The following is a 19,955-nucleotide window of genomic DNA, read 5'->3' as shown; positions in this document are numbered from 1 at the left end:
CACTTGGTCCAGGACTGGAAGCATCTCACGTATAGGTAACACGACGCGTGCACTCGGGATGCGGGGCAGCAAATTCAGGGCTGTTAGGTCAACCGGAGCTGGAACATGGCCTCCCTGACTTCCCCCGCTCTCCACTCTTTCTCCCCGGCACCAAGGAAGTAGTAAAGACCGAAGGCGGCCACTCTCTGAACCGGGGGCCCCGGGAGTCTCCAGGGGCCTGCCGTCCCTCGTGTATACGGCGGAGGGAGACGCTCGCCACAGGGATTTGGAAGGGCACAACGAGAGAGGGCGCCCGCGGGCTCTCCAGCCAGAACCGCCCTCAGGCCGGCCCGCGCTCTCCATGCCCGCCCCGGCCCAGGCCGCGCTCGTTCGTCGCGCCCGCCGACGGCCCGCTCACCCGGATGCCCTGCAGCACCCGGACCCGCTCCTCCTCATCCGTTCCGAAGGACACCCTGCTGCCCTCGCGGCTCTCAGTGCTCCCCATACCAGGAAGCGAGCCAGCAGGCGGCCACGCCAGCCGGCTCCAGAGCAACCAGACAGACGCCAGGCTGTGGCGCTCTGAGCGCACAACGCTTCCCGGGACGTGCCGACCACAAGCCAACAAAACCACGTCCTATTGGTCGCTACTGGAGGCTCAGACAGTCACGTGGTATCGGTCCGCATGACATTGTGGGAACTGTAGTCTTGCCGGCCCCGCTGCCCTTCTGTAGCCAGGCAGCGTGGGGGGCGTGGCGCCTGAGCCGCGGAAGGAGAGCTGGAGTCCCACAGCTGCAGGGTGGGGCAGAGAGGTGAAAACTGCAGGCCGAAGAGAGGGGAGACACGGCCAGCGCTCGCTTTGGGGAGATCACCTTGAAGCAGAGCCAAGGACAATGTTCTAAGACCAGAAGTCTGTCCCCCTGGGGAACTGAGCCAAGCATGTGGAGACAAACTTCAGTTCATTCAGCAAACTCGTACTGAGAGGCCCTTGCTAAGCTTCAGGGAATACGACCAAGACAAGCCCTACCTTCGTGAGGGTTAGATATAACTGAAGAAGATACAAAAGGGCAAACAAGCAAGCACGTAAATAAACGCATTCACTACTGTGGTAAGTGCCACAAATGGAAAACTGCAATATCATGATGCCATGAGAGGAATTAATGGGAAGGTGCCTCTTTTGATTTGACAGGCCTGAGCAGTCTCTCAGAGGTGGGGTGGCCAGAGGCTTTTTATGAACAAGGGTATCTGCTAGTTTCATTCAAAATACTTTAATTTGTAAATCACCCTCCAGCCCTTGTGTTTTCCAGCTCTTTCCTATCAGCAGAGCCTGAGTAAGATTCTGATGCAGGAGGGGAAAGGAAATGAGAGAACAGGATAAGGTGGGGGAAAAGTTAAGTAAAGATGTGGTTTTAACTGGAGACTGGCTTCTGCCTGATCCCAGCAGATGCCAGGTCGGGAAGTTACAGCACAAATTACATCCAGAATTAATCCCATTATGAGGCAAGGGACTGGTCTTCTATCCGCCCCCATCAGTCAATCTTTGGCAGCTGTCTTGTCAATGGGTTCAGCCCCAGGCAAGTTCACTATGGCTTCATTGAGACAGAAAAATTACAATGGAACGTTCTTGGGGTGAAAGGGTTTATACCCAGCTTTATTCCCATGGTGGCAGGTCAATCACTAGAATCCCATCCACTCAGAGCAAGTCTGTGTGCAGCAAGCTGGTCTCTGCCTCTGGGCCTCTCTGCCCCTGTAGCTGTCTTAGTCTCTGTCCTTGGTGCTGCCACCACTGCAGTCTCATCTCTGCTCTCCTACAGCCTTTCAGCCATGCCACCACATTGCCCAGAGCACTGGGCAGAGCTCTTTATATGGAGTCAAGAGCGACTTATTGCCCACACTTGTGTAGTGAGCAAGCCAACTAGGGCCAGGTGAGAATCTTGGCCACAGGAACCTTCACTTTATCCATAGCAGCCCAGAACAATTCCCCAGTGAACCCATCTGTGAGCTGTCAACAGCCCACACCCACAGCAGCTGGGGGATGGCGTCACTGACCTCTAAAAGAATCTGCATGGGGAACTTTCAGCATCCACTACATGATCCACATATTTTTCAAGGTCTCCCAAATACCCAGACATCTTCTGACTGTGGAAGGGGTTGTAAAAATTGAGAAAGGGGATGGATTTCATTTTTGGGTAGATGGTGAAATAATTAACACACTGGGTTGATTCAACAGAACAAGAATTAGAGCCACAGGTGACCATAAGACTGTATGTGGTCTTCCCTCCCCCCCATCACATGCAAAATCCTGAGAAAGAATTGGAATTCCACCGGACTTAACAGCAGAATAGCTGAGCCTTGTGACCACCCACAAGTTCTGTGTCCCAACGTCACATACAAGAAAAACAAGGTACAAACAGTTGAAGATAATGTGACATTATAACTGCCAAGTAGGATGAGGATTTGAATAAAGCTGTGGCATAGGAATACAGAGGAAAGGAGAGGAAGGGAAATTCCTATTTCTTGGGGACTGCCTTTGTGCCAGGCTCCATGACACAGGCACTCGGTCTTTGTGGGGAAGTTGGGGTTCCTATGGCCAGGATCCTCACTGAACTTAAACCACCCGATAATGTAACTGGCCTGTTGCTAGGCTGCCGCTTCCACACCTTTAGGCAATAAGCTATTACTGCGCTATATAGAGAGCTTGGCCCAGTGCTCTGGGCGGAGGTAGAGACGCTAGTGCTCAATCTGCTGCCAGAGAACAAGCCAGGTAATAAACCCTTTCACCCCAAAGAATTTTTTGCTGTCAACTTCTTTGGTCACACTGAATCCATAGTGAACTTGCCCAGGGCAGAAACCCATTGGCAAGACAATCTTGTAATGCAGTTAACCCTTGACCAATTTATTCAGTCCCAGAAATCATCCTAACAGCATTATTATTCCACTCTGAAGCCCAGGAAACTGAGGCTTTAGGGATGTACATGTTGTGACAGATGCACTAGATGCAGATGCTGCCCAGCACCCATTCACTGCTCCTTTACAACTGTCTTGCCAATGGGTTTCAGCCCCAGGCTGAAAGTTTACTGTGGTTTGAGTGAGACAGGAATGACAATGGAACATTCTTGGAATGAAAGGATTTATTACCCAGCTTGTTCTCCCAGTGATAGATGAAGCATTAGAATTACCTCTGCATCCAGCAGTCTGCAGGTCCGTAATCCTCCTCCACCCAGAGCACTAGGCAGAGCTCTTTATATAGTGACTCAGTCGATAATAGCTTATTGCCTATGGGTGTGGGACCAGTAGCCTGTCAGTAGGCCAATTACATCATCAAGTAGTTTAGTTTCAGGTGAGGATCCTGGCCATAGGACCCTTCACTTTCTTTATCCACAACATAACCCTAATTTCCTTTAGTGCAACTATGGGCAAAATGGGAGTTCCTATGGCCAGGATCCTCACCTGACTCTAAACTACTTGACGATGTACTTGGCCTGCTGCTAGGCTATGGCTTCCACACCCTAGGCAATAAGCTATTATAGACTGAGTCACTATATAAAGAGCTCTGCCCAGCACTCTGGGTGGAGGCAGAGATGGAGGTGGGTTACGGATCTGCAGACTGCTGGATGCACACATGATTCCAGAGCTCCACCCACAGCCAGGAGAATAAAGCCGGGTATAAACCCAAGAATGTTCCATTGTCATTCCTCGGTCTCACTGAATCCATAGTGAGCTTGCCCAGGGATGAAACCCTTAGGCAAGACAGAAACTGTGTGCCTATTTAGAAAAATCTGCCTTTTCAGCTCCTGCTAGCCAAAGTTGGGAGAGTTTGAGGATTATAACAATTTGATAATTTGAGTTTACAACACATTTGATTTTTTAAAATCCAATAGTCCCTGTTGTAAAAGAGAGAGAAAGACAGGGGTGGGAGATGGAAACAAAAGGGAAAACTTCTTTACAAAATTTTTCACCAAATCAATATAAGATTTAAAAATTACCATTTGTAACTCTCAGTGAATTAAGTGAATCTGGCAAAAATCTATACATACTAAAGCCACTGGGTGAAAGGTGGTTGGGGAACATGACATTCATGTAACCTCAACATTTCCACACATTTCTTAATAATTACAAAAGAAAAATGTATTGCAGTGACAAGTCCTAGAAGTCACTGCCTTAACCAAATGGCCAAATTTAGCATCACAAAGAGTAGGGCAACCTGATGTGATGTCCCTCCTGGTGTGATCTGGTAAGGAACACGTACATCTCCTGCAGCATATTGTCAAAAATGTGTGAACCTGAAGGTGACCTGAATCTAATAATAAGAAAATACCAGACAAATTCAGAATGTGAAACATCCTAGAAAACAGCTGTCCTGGGCTCCTCCAAAAGGTCAATATCATGAAAAACAAAACAGAATCAAAAAAGGTAGCCAAGAGATGAAGTGTAACAATGACATGCAGCAATGATTCCTGATTAGATCCTGGATTAAAATGACAACAGCAAAAAGAACAATAAAACTGTGAAAATATGCTTGGGCCAATTGGGAAAGTTTTAGTTATGGAATAGTGTCCTAAGTGGTACTGTTGCATTTATATTAATTTTCTTCTTCTTGGCAGCTGCTCTTTGGGTGTGGAGTTTCATAGTGTCATAGTGCAGCTCACACTCAAACGGTTCAGAAAAAAGTATTAGTAGGTGAATCTAGGTGAAATATATATTGGAGTCCATTATATGATTCTTTCACTGTTTCTGTGGTTTTGAAAATGTTCAGGATTATAAATAGGAGGGAAACAAAATAAAATTCTGCATTTGGGGAAAAAAATACTTCCCTCCCTCGTCTCCCTTGTCCCTTGCAGCTGGAAGTAACCATGCGACCTAGCTCTGGCCAAGGAGTTTCTTGAGCATTGTGGTACCTGGAGAACAGCACAGGGCTGAAGAGAGCCGTGAGATGTGGTGATGTGAGATGGGTACACAGCTGAGCTCTGCCTCTTTCTAGACCTTTGGCCCTGAGCAAATTATTGGATAACTTTGCATCCCAGTTTTCTGCAGAGATAAGTGGTGTTGACATTATGTGGAGTGCTTGCCCAGGGCTCGGCACTTAGTGATCTCATTCAGGAGAAGCTATTATCAAAAGATTTCTGTGTTGGAAATAACATTTTGTGTAAGTTGGTTCCAGGGATGGTAGTACAGCATGGAGAACATAACCAGTGTTCTTTAACATCTTCCTATGTTGACAGATAGTGACTGCACTAGTGGGGGTGAGGACTTAATAATATGTTGAACCACTGTGTTGTATACTTGAAACCAATATAAGATTGTGTATCCATGATACTTCAAAAAAAAAGTTGAAATGACATTTTGACAACCAGTTTGGAGTGTGGGTTGGGGAGAGCATTGTGTAAGGTGGCTTCTCTTAAATTGAATTCTCCAGAAGGAGACAAGAGGAAGAGAAGGGCTGGTACAGTAGGGAAGTAAAAAAACTAATATTTTTAAAAGAATTGTCTTTAAAAGCCAAAAGGAAGCTTTCCCCATAAGATTAGGAAAAAGATAAGGATGTCTGCTTTCTCCACTTCTATTCAACATTGCACTGGAGGTTCTACCCAAGGATATTGAGCAAAAAATGAGATAAAAGACATCCATTTTGGAAAAGAAGTAAAACAATCTATTTGGAAATAACATGATCTTGTATATAGAAAATCCTAAGTTCCTCCCACACACCCACACGCTAAACAGAGCTAATAAGGAAGTTCAGCAAGATTGCAGGATGTGGACTAATATACAAAAATCAGTTCTATCTGTGCACACTCACAATGAACAAGCCAAAAGTAAAATCAAGAAAACAATTCCACTTAACAATAGCATCAAAATGAATGCACTTAGATGTATTTAATGCACTAAAATAAACTTAACCAAAGAAGTATAAGACTTGTACCCTGAAAACTATAAAATGTTGTCATCTGGGGAGATGGAAGTCAACAGGAAAATAAAACTTGGGGTAGTTGCCACATGACACACACACTTATCAATACTCATCAAGCTGTACACATAATATCTAGTCATTTTATGGTATGTAAATTATGCCTCAATAAAAGTTTGAAATATTCTGGGGGATTAACCCCAAATAATAATGTTATATTTCCCACTCAAGCAAAATGTAAGTGGTTAGGACTCAGCGATCCTGACTCCCAGCGACTCCCGCATGCTTTAACTGTTCCATGTTAGACCGTATCACTTCCTCAGTCAACTCAGTAGGGCAGGACAGGGCCTTGGAGACTAGAAAATGAAACCCCAGCTTTTCTCTGCCTCAGGGACCCCTCATGTCCACTCACATTCCACTGGCCATTCAGGTACATGGCCCCACCCAGCTATGAGGGCTGCGAGGTGCTGTCTTCTGTGAGTGGAAGGAAAGAGGAAAGTGCTGTCTAGGCAGCATCACATGCAACTGATGAATGAACAACTCATTGATCCCTTATTGTTTTCTGAGAAGGTCCGTATAAGAAATATATACTGATAATAACTCAGAAGTTCCAGATGCTGAAATTACACATCAAGTCAAAATCCATCTTGTGGACAGATGCAGGATAACAGCATACCCATACGTTCTGCTGTTCAGTAACCAAGTTCCGTGGATCTTGCCCTTGGGATTGTGTTTCCCGGGTGCTAAAGTGGTCACTCAGCGATGCTGGTGTGTGTATACCTTTGAAGGCAAATTGGTTTTGCTGCTCTTCGCTTGTGCTTACTTTTCTCATTTCACTGTGCCCTGGGCTGAAGTTTGGAAACCACTGGTAAGGAAGGGAGGCCTGGTGAGAAGGGAGATGGAGGAAAGGATGCCCCCATGCAGGCCTGCTGGAGGCGCTCATGAGAGCTGGTGGGCCCACCGCCTCAGGGGCCACCAGGTGGAGTAAGTGCGGGGCAGTGTTCCCTGCTCCCTGCGGGGAGCATCTCCTGGCTTTTGGTGACTCTTCTCCGTTCTTAACCTTAGGCTCCTCATCTGTAGGACAAACATGACTGGAGCCCCACATACCCACCCCCTGAAGACCTGAATGAAGAGAAGCGGCTGGATTTGGGGGCATTTGTACCGTCAGGACCGTTCAGGCTAGCCGTGGAGGTTTCCATTCAGCAGGCTGTGAGCCAGGCAGGCTTTGGGAGGTAAGTAAAGGTGGGGCAGGGGCAAAGCCAGATGGGCTGAAGCAGAGGAGGGTTTGCAGTAAAAGGAGGAGAGAAGGCAGAAAACCCTGTAGGAAGAGGAAATGGGGAAAGAGGTTATGGTTTAAGGCAGCAGATGAGTAGATTCTGTTCTGTCGTGTGGAATGGAATTCCCTCTTCCATCTCTAGGTATCTTCAATAAAAGGTTCCCCTCGGTCCTCAAAGCTTTTGAATTGAACTAGGTAAAAGTATTTGGGTCTGGCTGTAAGCAAACTAGGTGGACCTCCCCCAGGTCCATCTTTGGACCATTGTTAAAGACCCTTCTCTTAGAGAGTGGTTGCCGTATGGTATACCTAGGGAAGGATGTGACAGGGCCCAGAGTTCTAGAAGGATGGGATGGGATGGGGAAAAGCAGAAAGTTTGGTTGATCATGAGGATGGAGGCCTTGAAGGCCACGTAAGTAGTTTGACCCCCGAGGTGGTGGGCAGTGGAGAGCTCGTGATGTGGAGCTGGGAGGGATCTGGTCTAAGCTGCGCTTGGGAAGTTCTTTCTGACCCCAGAGTGGAGGCTATCTTTGGAGTAGCCCTGGAAATGGTTTTTTGCTGAGGCATCCCTAAAACATAACCTGGTCAAAATGCAGAGAGCACCACTTGATCTTCACTGCTACCTGAATTTGTGGGAGATCTGCACCCCACTCCTCACTGCCTGGTCCCTCAAAGACATTCATGGTCAGCAGAACCTCTTTTCTCCAGCCTTGTGTTTCCACAAGGAGGAGCATCCATTAGTGTGACACCCTTGGCCCTTCTATGATGGGTAGAATTTCAAGTAGGCATCTGGCATCTCTTCTCTCTTGGGGGCTCTCTCCTCTTCTCTCTTCAAAGTCTGCCTGCCTACAAGAAGCAGGTGCTTCTCCAGGTGGGGGCTTAGTGGTAAAAGTCTGGGTCCACCAAGGATCAAGGCTTGCCCCATCTTCCTGCTCAGCATATTGGTGATATCCCACCTCGTGGTGTCCAGATGTCAGCCTCAGCTCTGCGTGCGGCATCTGCCCACATCTGCCAGCCGGTCAGCCCTCCTGGAAGAAGGCGGATGCACAAAGGGAATCTTTCCCAGAAACCACCACAGGCTTCTTGTGGATGGACATTGGCCAGTCGTGATCACTCCCCATGCTAGACCAGGCCCTGGCAAAGAGGGCAGGGTGACCACGGCTGATTCCGGCTGGGGGGGATGGTTCCCTGGGCCTGACGCACTGTGGGACAAAACCAGCCTCGCCCACACCTCGGTAAATGGCACCCCCATCAAGGCCTCTACAAATACCCCATTTGAGCAGCCATCTGTCTCTTGCCATGATGGACTGTCACTTGACTGCTGCGTGTGCAGTGCACACAGACTCCCTCCATGGGGCGTATTGTGTGTCACGTCACTGTGAATGAGCGTGCACATGCGTATGTGTGTGTGTGTGTGCGTGTGCGCACGCGCATGCGAGCGCACACACAAACCCAGACAATGAAGCTGCTCCATCCATTGTTCCCAGGCCTGTGGTCAGGTCCCCACCAGGTCTCCAGAAACCCAGGAAGTTCTCGGTGCAAAACAAGCCCTGTAGGTGGAATGAATAAGCTGAAAGGTGTGAAGTGGCTCAAGCAGAAAGTCAGGATCAGCTTCTCTGGTCCCACTTTCCTTCTCTGCTTCTCTGAGCTCTTGCTTCAGCTTCTGCCCTCACTCTAACTGTTCACCCATGCGAGTGGCTGCCTAGTGTGCAGAATACCTGGGAGCAGGCAGGAGAGGGCTCCCTAAGGCCAGGACTGTCTGCACCCCAGCAAGAAGGGCACCCTCGTCACAGTTCTCCTGGGCTGACCTGGCTGGGAGTGGGGGAGGTAGGCAATGGGGATGAAATGTCAGTGGGAAGAGAGGGAAGGTGGCTCAACAAAGCCAAGTGGGCCACAGCACTCGCAGTGAGGGCTCTCAGAGCAGAGCCTGTTCAGCCCTGGTTCCCATTTCCTCTTGAATTAGTCTCCCTTCACACACACACATTCACACACACACAGACACACCCCACCATAATCTAAAAGGCAGGCCCAGACCTTCCTGGTCTGTTTCAGCCAGTTTCTGGCCCTGCTCCCAGGAGGTGTCGACTTGGAGCCCTAAGGAGCTCCAGCACACGGAGCAGGTCGCGGCACACGTGGCCACAGCCAGGCCAGCCCCCACGGAGTCAGCCTCCAGAGCGGCCTGGAGCCCTGCCACAGCTCACAGCGGCCGGGCAGGGTGGACGGGCTGGGCTGGGCAGGCTGCAGGCCCTAGACCAGAGCCACAGAGTTCTCAGGGACCTGGCCGACCTGGACCTGCCTCTGCTGCTCCCCCAGCCAGGAGTGCCCCCTCCCGCTCTTCCGGAGAGCTGCTCCTCATCACCCAGGTCTCAGCTCAGATGTCACCCCCCAGTCAGCCACCTCTTCCCGCCTCACATTACTGTCTTTGTTTTCTTCCCTCCTGATAAAAAGGTCACTTTCTGGTTCTTTGTTGCTTATTTATTTGTTTATGGTTGATCTCCAACCCATACCACCCTCAGTACATACACACAGTTCCTAAGATAGAAGCTTTGGGGAAGGCAGACTGCATCTGCTTCATTCATCACTGAATTCCTGGCACCTAGCACAGTGCCTGGTAGAGAGTAGGTACTCAAGAAATCCTTGCATGAATGATGGATGAATGAACATGGGCTCCCCTACTCTGTGTGAGTTGCTCCATGCTTGGGCAAGAAAACTAATGGTTCAGAGTAAAGACGTGCATTTCAATCCCAGCTGTGCTACCTGTGTGATCTACATGTTACTTCTCCTCTCTGTGCCTCAGTTTCCCCATCTGTAAAACAGGGATAAGCACAGGACCTGCCTGGAGGCTTGGTGTGGGACAGCATGAGTTAATACACGTGATGGACCTAGAACAGCTGGCAAAGACGAAACACTCAATTATCAGTATTATTATTATGCTATTCATCTTCCCAAAAAACTTGCCAACTGAGGCTCAGATAAGGGATGACTTGCCTGACATCACACAGCTGGAAGGAGGCAGAGACAGGATTTGAACTCTGGCCTAAACATCTTAGAAGATGGAGTCCTCTCTTGGGTGCCACCTGGCCCTGGTGCGCCCCTTGGACTGTGGCCTACCTGGTTCTTGGGTTTGGTTCTTAGAGGCTGGGATGAAGCAGCCTGGTTATGGCCCACCTGAGCATGCCATCAGGGCCTGAGGCCCATGGGGGAAGGAAGAGGGGTTACTGGCTGGGGAGGCTTGGCAGCCTGTGAGCCCCGGCACCCTGCCTTGTCCTGAAAGAAACTGTCCCAGCACCCAGCCCGGAAGGAGCTGCCCCAACTCCCAGCCCCACACCTAATTCTTTCCATCCCATGCAGCTCGAATGCAAAGTCACAGAGCCACACCCCCTCCCCACCGTGGGACTCTTACACTTCAAGTTTTATGAATTCATTAAAATGCACATGCAAACTTTAAGGAAATCACATTATGCTGTAATAAGAGCTACAAAGTGATACGATTCCTTAGAGAGCTCACTGGTAATCCGGATTGCCTACTTTGCAAAATGGTTTTCCAGCCTTTTGCATCTATTAGTAGGGGAAGGTAGGGGCCAGCAGTGGATTCCCCAGGAGCTCTGAGCAACTGCAGGATGACCGGAGTGAGGGGCATGGAAAGGGTCACCTTCTGTGTATTCAAGTCCATCACTTGAATAGACCAGAGGCCACACCAGAGTGTGGCTTGGGGAGCTTTACCCTCCCTCCCATAATTTCTACCACCCCTTCCTAGCCATGCTAAACAAAATAACTTCTAAGAAGAAACCTGTGTTTGCCTTTCAAGTAGAGACAAGACAGGCCCCCCAAAACTCCTCTCCCCATGTTGGCTGGTATAATTTTGTGCTTGTTTGCATCTGTGTCTGTCCCCCGAAATGTGACTATGGACTCCTGAAGTTAAAATCCATATCCAACACGTATCAGAGCCTGGAACACAGTAGGAATGATGAATGCTTGCTGAGTGACAGGGTGACTTGCAGACACAGTATCATGTGGGTGGTGACGCTGCAGTGGTGCTGCTGCCCAGAGGCCCTGGGGTCCCAGGGAGCATGAGGAAGAGTCCTGGGAGCAATGGCCTCCAGAAGGTGGAGAGGGGACATGCCAGGCCGAGCATGGGGAAGGGCTAGGAGATGTGGGGTGTAAGAAAGGCCCGTGAGCTGGGTTGAGGAGTTGGAGGTTATCCAATGTTTTCTGGGTGGACTTTAAGCACAAGTGAGGGTGGACCTCTTCCCACATTCCTGATGGCAGCTGTGGTTGTCTTAATAGTAGTGACACAGGACAGGAAGCACAAGCGTGGTTTTCTTCCATGTTTCCAATGAGGATGCAGGCTCAGCTGGCTGACTGTCCTCTCATATGGCTGATCTCCAGGGAGCATGCTGCCTGGTCAGAGAGACCACTTCCCGAGTCCCTGAGGAGATGGCAAGAAGACGGGGAGTGTTTGATGTTGTCTGCTGTACCCGCGGTCTGATACAGCAAGGATTGCTCTTATTGTTCCCACTTCAGGGATGACGACCCTGGTCAGGAGGGACCCTGCTCATAGCACACAGCTATAGTGGTGGGGCCAGGCCAGGAGGGACAGCCGCTTGGAGTCGGTGTGGAGGGACCCCACACTCCAGTGATGCAGGGGCTACGGCCTGATTTCACACTTGTCCAGGGAGGCAGATTCGAACCTGGTGGCAGCTTTCCACCCCCTAGACCTTCCTCCCAACACTCCTGATGGATCATATGACTACCATGAGCTATCCTGTATTTGTGTCTTTGTGCTTCTGAAGAATAGATTCCTGGAAGTAGAGCTGCTCGGGTTCAAACCATGGAGACCACGAGCTGCACTTACCAACGCTCCTACTTGCCACTAATGTCTGAGAATGTATTTCCCCACACCTTGGCCAACATGGGCTGTAACGATTTAATGTTGCCAGGGTGATAGAGAACAAAAATTTTGTTTTAATTTTAATTTTAATTATAATTTCCTGAATATTACATCCAAAGTTAAGCATCCTTACATCTGTTCATCTTTGATATTTCTTTTATCTGTGAATTACTTTTTCATATACTTTGCCCACCTTGTTTGTTTCGTTTTTGATCCTTTTTTTATTGATTTGTGGGAGCTCTTTATATGTACTGGATATTATATGTCTGCATTTTCAGTTGCTTTAACCATTTTCTTCCAGTCTATCATTTGTCTTTTAACTGTATGTTATTTTTGGACAAACAAGTTTTAAATATTTTGGTTAGTTATATTTCTAATTCATGCCCTTTTTAGGCCTGTAGATTTTATGTATTAGTAAGGAAGTATATCCTACTAAGATTGTAAGGAACTGTTTTTTTTTTATCCTTACCTTTTGAAACCATTTGTAATTTATTTTTTATTATGCTGTGGGAGTATGCTATATAGAATTTTTTATATAGATAGCCAATAGCCCCCATCTTGTCATTTATTGACTATTTCATTGTTTTGCCACTGAATTTAAGAAGCCAACTTTATGATAAACTGTTTTTCCATATGTACATAATATGTTTCTAGATTTGTTCCTCTATTCTTTGGCTATTTCTATAGGAATTCCCTGCTGATTTAATTGCTATGACCTTTAAAATAGTTGGATATCTCACAAGGGAAGTTATCCCTCGTTATTTTTCTTTTTCAAATTTTTTGTCTACCTCAAGAAATTTCCCTTCCAGGGAAAAGAAGCATCTTGTCAGATACCATGAACAGTCTTACTGAGATTTTGACTGGGGTCCCATTGAATTATAGATCATTTATGGGAGAACCCATATATCTAACTCTTATTGAAGGCTATTCAGTAAAGCTTAGTAGCCTTTTTGTATAGTTCTTAGACATTTTATTAGATTTCTTTCTAGATATTTGGGAATTTGTTGCTTTTAAGAATGAGAGCATTTTCATTTCACTTTCTTATTGGTGTTTGCAAGCATGTAATTAAGCTATTGATTTTTCTGTGCTGACCATATATCTGGCTATACTGCTAAATTCTCTTATTTGTTTGTCAATTGATTCTCTTGAGAATTTTCTAGGTGGATGAATGGATAGTCTGCAAGTAATTTCAGTTTTGTCCCTTTTTTCCACTGTTAATATATCATAGCTTTGGCTAGAATCTCCAATAAAAAGGCTGAATGATGCAATAATGGGAATACTGTTTCTTTTTATTTTATTATCAAGTATAATTATTACTGTGGAGTTCCAATGTCCTTTATCAAATTAAGAAAGAAACTAATTTGCTAGAAGCTTTGTTTTCTTAATCATAAAAGTATGTATGTTGAATATTTTCAAAAGAGTTTTGTTCTCTATGAAAATAATTATGTGGTTTTTCTTATACTCTAATAAAGCAGTGATTTAAATTGGTAGAGTTTTTTTCTAAAGTTGAACACACTTGTATCTCTGAGATGTCTTTTAATATACTGCTGAGTTGAAATAACTCATTAAAAAAAAATAAAAACTCCATCAATTAATTTTACAAGATCATACTCTAAAAGTGGTCTAATTTAAAGTTAACAACAAAGGACACATTAATAAAATCATAACATCTACTTATTTTCAAGATTTTTACCAATTAAAGGAACAAAGATAAAAACAAAAGTGGAAAGAAAGACACTTTCACAGAAACATCTAGAGACAAAGAAAGACACAAAGAAATGTAAAACTAAGGAAAAAAGATTAGAGGAGAAAGGTGAGAAGACTTATAAACATATTCAAAAGAGATACATCTAGAAAAGATGAAAAGTAGATAGATGGCACCCATGATCATAGAGAGAGGGACAAAGAGGGAGGAAGAGGGGGTGGGACAGCTGAGGGGAGGCAGGCAGAGAGGGGAGAATACACTGCGACTGAAACAAATGCAGAATGATTATTGGACACTGGTCCTCCTGGGTGACCCTGTCCTCCACATGGCCCTTCTGGTTTCTGTTTTATATGGTATTTTCTTTAGGAGCTATGCATCTGTGTTCATGAGGAAGATTGACATACAGTTTTATTGTCCTGAACTGTACTCTTTTGTCTCCTGAAACATTTCATTTCTTGATTAACTGCATTGCTTTTACTTGTATCTCATTAATTTCTACTTTTATGTTAATTCCATCATTCTACTTTTTTGGAAATTTTAAATGGTTTGTCAATAGTTTCTTGTGTTGAAGGTTTAGTTCATTTATCTTTAATCTTTCTTTTTTTTCTAATAAAGGCATGTAAGCCATGCTTTTTCCTTTGAGTACTACTTTGGCAGAAAATCACATATTTTGTGGTATGGTATTTCTGACATAAATCACAGAGAGAATAATCACCAACATTATTCAGACTAAATAGTTTGGACATTATATACTTTTATTTTCCCTCTAATTCAAGAGCTATTAAAATTTGTTGTTGCATTTCAAACAGGGAATATGGCCTAAATAATAGCAGCTTTTTGGAATGTATTAAGATTTCCTTTATGGCCTTGCACCTAATCAGTTTTTTAGAATATTCCATTTGTGGTTAGAATAATATATAATCTCTGTTGAGCAGAAGGTTGTATGTATGTGTGTGTGTGAGAGAGAGAGATTAAATCAAGAGCATTCATTGTTTTATACAAATCCTCTTTTTACTTACTTATTTCTATGAGAGTTTTGTCCAGATTGCTCACCAAGATATTGAAGATCTGGTTTTTTCTACTTGTAATTCTGTCAGGTTTCTGCTCTGTGTATTTTGAAGCTATACCTTAGGTGCAATAAAAAATGATTATTGGTTATCCTGTGGATTGTTCTGTTTTTTCAATATGATGTAACCCTTTCCTTTATTATTAAATGCTTTGACCTTGAATTCTGTTTCATCTGAATTTAATATTACCATCTTTCTTTGTTTTATTAGCATCTCCATTTCTTCAACTTCATTTTCCCTTGATTGTTTTTTTTTAAGATATGTTTCATCTAAAGGGCTTACAGCAAGAGTTTGGATTTTTTCGAACCAGAATAATCTTCTTTTAATTAATGAGTTTAAACCATTCACTTCTAGTGTGGTGTAACAGTTTTAGAACTGTTCTTTTTTTTTTTTTGCTTCTGTGTATTATCCTTTTTGTTTCTTCCCTTTTTTTTCTTAAATTTTGTTATACCAACTGAATTTCCTTTGCTAAATATTCTCACCTTTTAAAAATGTATTATTAAAGCAGAATTTAGAAAACACTATTGGTAGTCAAGTTACCCTTACAAGAAGTCAAAACAGTACTGTTCTACCTCCTTCTGCTCCATTTACTACTTCCCTAGAATTTTTGTCCCATGATTAAATTATTTTTTCCATTCAAGTATAACATACATACAGTAATGTGCCCAAATCTTGAGTATAGAGCTTGATGAGCTTTTCCAAGGTGAGGACACCCTGCAAACGATACCCAGAGTAAGATACAGAACATTATCAGTACTCAAAAAACCTTCATGGTGTCTTCCAATTCCCCTTCCATAGGCAAACCATAATGCCGACGCCCATCACCACAAATCAATTTGTCTTTTTCTTAAGTTTATGTATTTGAAATCATAGTGTCTATTCCTTTGTGTGATGCCTCCTTCACTTGGCATGATGCCTCTGAGACTCATCCACACAGAGGCGTGGGGCAGTCGTGCTGTCCTTGCGCTGTCTAGCATTCCATTCTGTGACTGCACCACAAATTACCCAGTGGTGAGGGACATTTGTGGTGGTTCCAGTTTGTGGGTGTTGCAAATACTTCAATAAGCACTGTAGCATCTATCTTTTTGGTACAGCTATCTGTGTATTCCTTTTAGATATACACCCAGGAACAGAATTGTTCGGTCGTAGGTTGTGCATATATTTAGCACTTGAGGATACTGTCTGCTTTCCAAGTAGTGTACCCACATTGCTATTTAATGTTCCATACTTTAAACAATCAACACTTGTTCACTCTTAAAAAGCAGTCTTTATTGTTTTATTTGATCATCACTGTTTATTGTACTCCATTTCTTTTGCATGTCTTCATTTTTCTTCTTGCTAGAGCTCATCTTCTGGTGTTTGGGTTTTTTTTTTTGTTGTTGTTATCATTAATCTACAATTACATGAGGAACATTATGTTTACTAGACTCCCCCCATCACCAAGTCCCCCCCACATACCGCATTACAGTCACTGTCCATCAGCGTAGTAAGATGCTATAGAATCACTACTTGTTTTCTCTGGTTGGGTTTTTTTAAAAGAGTATTTGTGGGTCTTAAATGTTTGGTTTCTTTCATTCCCCCAAATGTCTTTCTTTTGTCCTCACAGTGAATATATAGTTTTGCAATAGTTACGCTTGGTATGTAGTTGTAGATTCCAAGTGATTTTCACTCAGAACTTTGAAGATATTGCTCTGTTATTATGTTGTTCTCTTGAAGAGCCCTGTTAATCTCAGAATTTATTTCCTCAGTTTGGACAGCATTTCCTCTATTATTTCTTAGAAAATTTCCTCATTTCTGTTCTCTCTGTTCTCTCTTTTTAGAACTCTTTTTGATAACTTTTCCAATTTTTCTATTTATCTTCCATGTCTCTTAACTTGTATTTCATGCTTTCTATGTCTTTGTACTTTTATGTCATGTTCTGGGATAATTCCTCAGGTTTTCTAGATTGCTAGTTTGATCTTCAGCTGTATACATTCCATTTTTCAGCCCACCTACTGAGCTTTCATTTTTTTTTTTCCTAATTTAGCAATCAAGTTTTTAACATTCTTTTTTTTGAAGTCAGTGTCCTTGCACATTTCTCTGAAGCCATTTGTCATGCTTATTCTAAATTTCTGTCCTGCTTTCTCTATTAAATCTGATTCCTCAGATATAGTCTCTCATTGATTGAATTTGGTGAGTCTTTCATGTTGTTACTATGCAGAGAACACAGGGGAAAGACTTTCTCATTACTTCATGCTCAGATTGTCAGATCATCTCACAGGTTTGCAGACAGAGCTGAGCAGTTAGCAACCCTGGTGCTGAAAAGGAGATTAATCAGAGGTGTTCACTTTGGCTGTGCCTGGGGAGAATACTGGCAGTTTCCAGTCCTATGTAGCTCCTTCCTTCCACCCGCCTTCTGCTTCCTCCTCTCAGGCACCTCTTCCCACTGCTCCAAGTGGTAACTGACTGACCAGTCCTTTGCAGACTGGTTCGGTGGGCCTCATTAGTGAATTAGCTGATGGGTCCTTGGGAGTCAAAGCTAGGTTGAGATGTCCCCTGTGAGGGGAGAAAGAGGAGATGGAAGTGAAGAACAAAGCCAGGAAGTATGAAAATCCTCTGAAAGTGCCAAAGGTTGAGCCAAGAAAAGAAGATCGGTTGGCCAATCCAACACACAGAGGTGACTGAAAGGGGGAAACCAAGCCTGAGGGACCAGTGTTGACACAGTGGGTATGGCAGGCAGGTACTGAAGTCTGCCCCAGGGGGTCCTGTGAGTGGTACCGGGTGCTTGTGGCTGACCTCGCCGGGCCGCTGTGGGGCTGAGGGCAGATGAGCTGGGTTGGCTTAGAGGTTCCTGGTGGGAAGGGTAAAAACTCCCATTCCAGCCCTACGAATGCAGGATGGCTCCTGGAATCCCACTTGGATCCCCAAGTCCTCGTCCTTCTGCGTTTTGCAAGAATCAGGCTTCGTGCCTTTTGTTTCCCTGTGACTGGGATAAGTATAGGATAATCCCAAATTCTCAGACTTTGTACACGGAGAAAATTCAAGAACTCCCTCCAAGCCCTGCCTTGATATCTTTGCAACTTAGAATTTCAGGCTCGTGTGTGTTATACATATCTTGTCTGCCAGACCTAAGAAATTCAGCTGTGCTCCCTGGCTGGTGGGGTCTTCCTTCCTCACAACTTGACAAAAGAGAGGTGCTCTGAGGTCTGTTTTATAGGTTGTCTCTTCTACAGGTTGGCTGCTGATTACTATCATCTGTCAGATTCATAAAGCAGTAGAACATACACATTCCTGCTGGATGCTTTTATTTACATACTGTTTCTTGTAGCCATTAGAAAAGGAAGAAAAGCAAAGGCAGGAGAAGCACGCTCACACCCCCTCTCAGAAGGTTCTCAGGCATCACAGCTTAAGGACAACAATACTGCAAGAGAAATAGAGAAATAAAACCACCAGGAGTCTAATAATCATCAATTACCAGTCTCCCAAATTAGATACTAGACCCTGCAGAAACCAGCAGCACCTCAATATCTATTACTCTGTGTCTTTAACCAGCAGACATCACCACTATGACTAAGGAATAATGTACATTCTTGCAGGTGAAATGATTCCTGAAAGCAAATAGCAACCAAATTGGGGAGGTCAATGTGCTGGCTAGTTTTACGAGGCCATTACCCAGTCCCTGGAAGAGGGGAAATAGTGGAGACTCAGAGATGGAGATGGAGTCGTGGTGATTCTCCCCCCAGGTACACAGCCAGCTCTGGCACCTCCCAGTCGCATCCCGGAGACAGCCATTCCAGTGAAATGGGGCAGCTGCACTTAGATAGTTCACAGCTGGAAAGCAGCTAAGGCCACAGCAGAAAGGATGTGGCTTCAAAGATATTGTCAACCTTGTTCACTCTTTTCCTCTGAACACTTTCTACAAACGCTAAGCATCTTTCCAGCTCCTATGTGCTGAAAGGACACATTTGTGTTCTGGGGGAGAGTCACAGACTGAGAGAGAGGCAGGGGCTGAAACAAAAGAGATGATTGTGCAAACCCCCCAAGATCGAACTTTCTGTTGCGTTTCCCTTCATCCTACCACTCCTCAGTGTCAGCCGTGTACCAGCGTGCACTCCATGCTGATGACACAATGGTGAAAACGCAACATGTCCCCCACCTGCATGGAGCTATCAGTCTTGGGGGAAGAGTGCTAGACATTTATCAGAAAACCACACAAATGTAGCATTACAAACTGCGGTGTGTGTAAGTGCACTGAGAACATTTAACAGCCTGGGCTGGTAGTAGAGTGTGGTCCAAAGCTGTCTGCAAAGGGCAAGGGCCCTGGGCCCTGGGCCTGCCTCCCAGAGGGCATGAGGTCTGCCTGCCCAGGCCTCTGGGGGAGGGGCATCCCATACTGGCGGCCTTTTCCATGCTGTCCCCAGCAGACCCTCTTCTCCTCACCTTCCTGGCCCGCTCACTTTAACTGTCTCCCTCCAGTGTCTGTCCCCTCCTCCACCCCAGCCTTTCCCTACTTCCATTCTGCACCCTGCTTGTCTGCTTACTAAGATGTGGGCTCCAGCAAGTCACAGCTTCTCTGGGCCTCAGTTCCTTGTCTGTAAAATGGGATAATCAAAGTAACTCAGAGAATTAGAGGGCTGTTGTGGGGTTTCAACAAGTCAGTACATGCAAAGCAGTCAGCACCCTTGCTATCGCTCCCTCCTAACAAAGACGCCTTCGGAACTTCTCACTCTTCACAACCCTCAACACGCCTTCCTGCCCAGAAGAGGGGCTCTCTGTAGCTGGCCCAGGGCATTCCTTAAGAGTAGAGTGTGCCTCTTCTCTTCCTTTTGATAGCTGTGTCCACACCAGGCGTTTTTAGCCCCAGCCTACACAAGTCACCCTCTATGCTCCTACCCATTCCCTCGGGGGCCGTGACAGGCTCGCTTTATTGTTTAAGAAGGAATCAAGACGCCGAAAGGTGGGGTCACCGAGCAGGGAGACGCTCTGCATAGGGTCCTTGGGGAGGCCGACGCCAGTGGTCAGGAGCGAGGGGCGACCCCTCCCAGCGTGCCCAAGGGCGCTGGGCGGTGGGCCCCCCGGAAGGCACCGGCGCCGGAGCAGCGCGGTGGGAAAAAGAGACCTGCGCGCCCGCTTCCCGCAAGGCCCACTGCCACCTGGTGGCC

The 19,955-nt window shown here is 45.6% G+C and overlaps 1 protein-coding gene and 1 long non-coding RNA gene across 6 annotated transcripts in view; one reads left to right on the top strand and one right to left on the bottom strand.

Moving 5' to 3' along the window:
- Window positions 1–582, bottom strand: part of CHCHD6 (coiled-coil-helix-coiled-coil-helix domain containing 6) — a 275,900-nt gene extending 275,318 nt beyond the window's left edge. For 3 of the 5 annotated variants that reach the window (XM_036911593.2, XM_036911596.2, XM_036911597.2), the window contains exon 1: window positions 398–581. In XM_036911593.2, the coding sequence (XP_036767488.2) occupies window positions 398–484 (87 nt within the window). In that variant the 5' untranslated portion in view covers window positions 485–581. Of the gene's footprint in view, window positions 1–397 lie in introns of all 5 variants that reach the window. The other 2 variants (XM_036911595.2, XM_036911594.2) reach the window with 2 other exon arrangements.
- Window positions 583–684: 102 nt separating this feature from the next.
- On the top strand, window positions 685–14,538 carry LOC118925601 (uncharacterized). The gene is made up of 3 exons (XR_005030117.2): window positions 685–1,084; window positions 6,944–7,110; window positions 11,541–14,538. It is a non-coding gene; the product is annotated as an uncharacterized LOC118925601 (long non-coding RNA).
- Window positions 14,539–19,955: the final 5,417 nt, after the last annotated feature.

The sequence above is a fragment of the Manis pentadactyla genome, chromosome 1, assembly GCF_030020395.1.
Source record: "Manis pentadactyla isolate mManPen7 chromosome 1, mManPen7.hap1, whole genome shotgun sequence".
In the NCBI taxonomy this organism is placed as follows: domain Eukaryota; kingdom Metazoa; phylum Chordata; class Mammalia; order Pholidota; family Manidae; genus Manis; species Manis pentadactyla.
The sequence above is the reverse complement of the archived record's forward strand: the minus strand, read 5'-3'. Positions and strand labels throughout refer to the sequence as shown.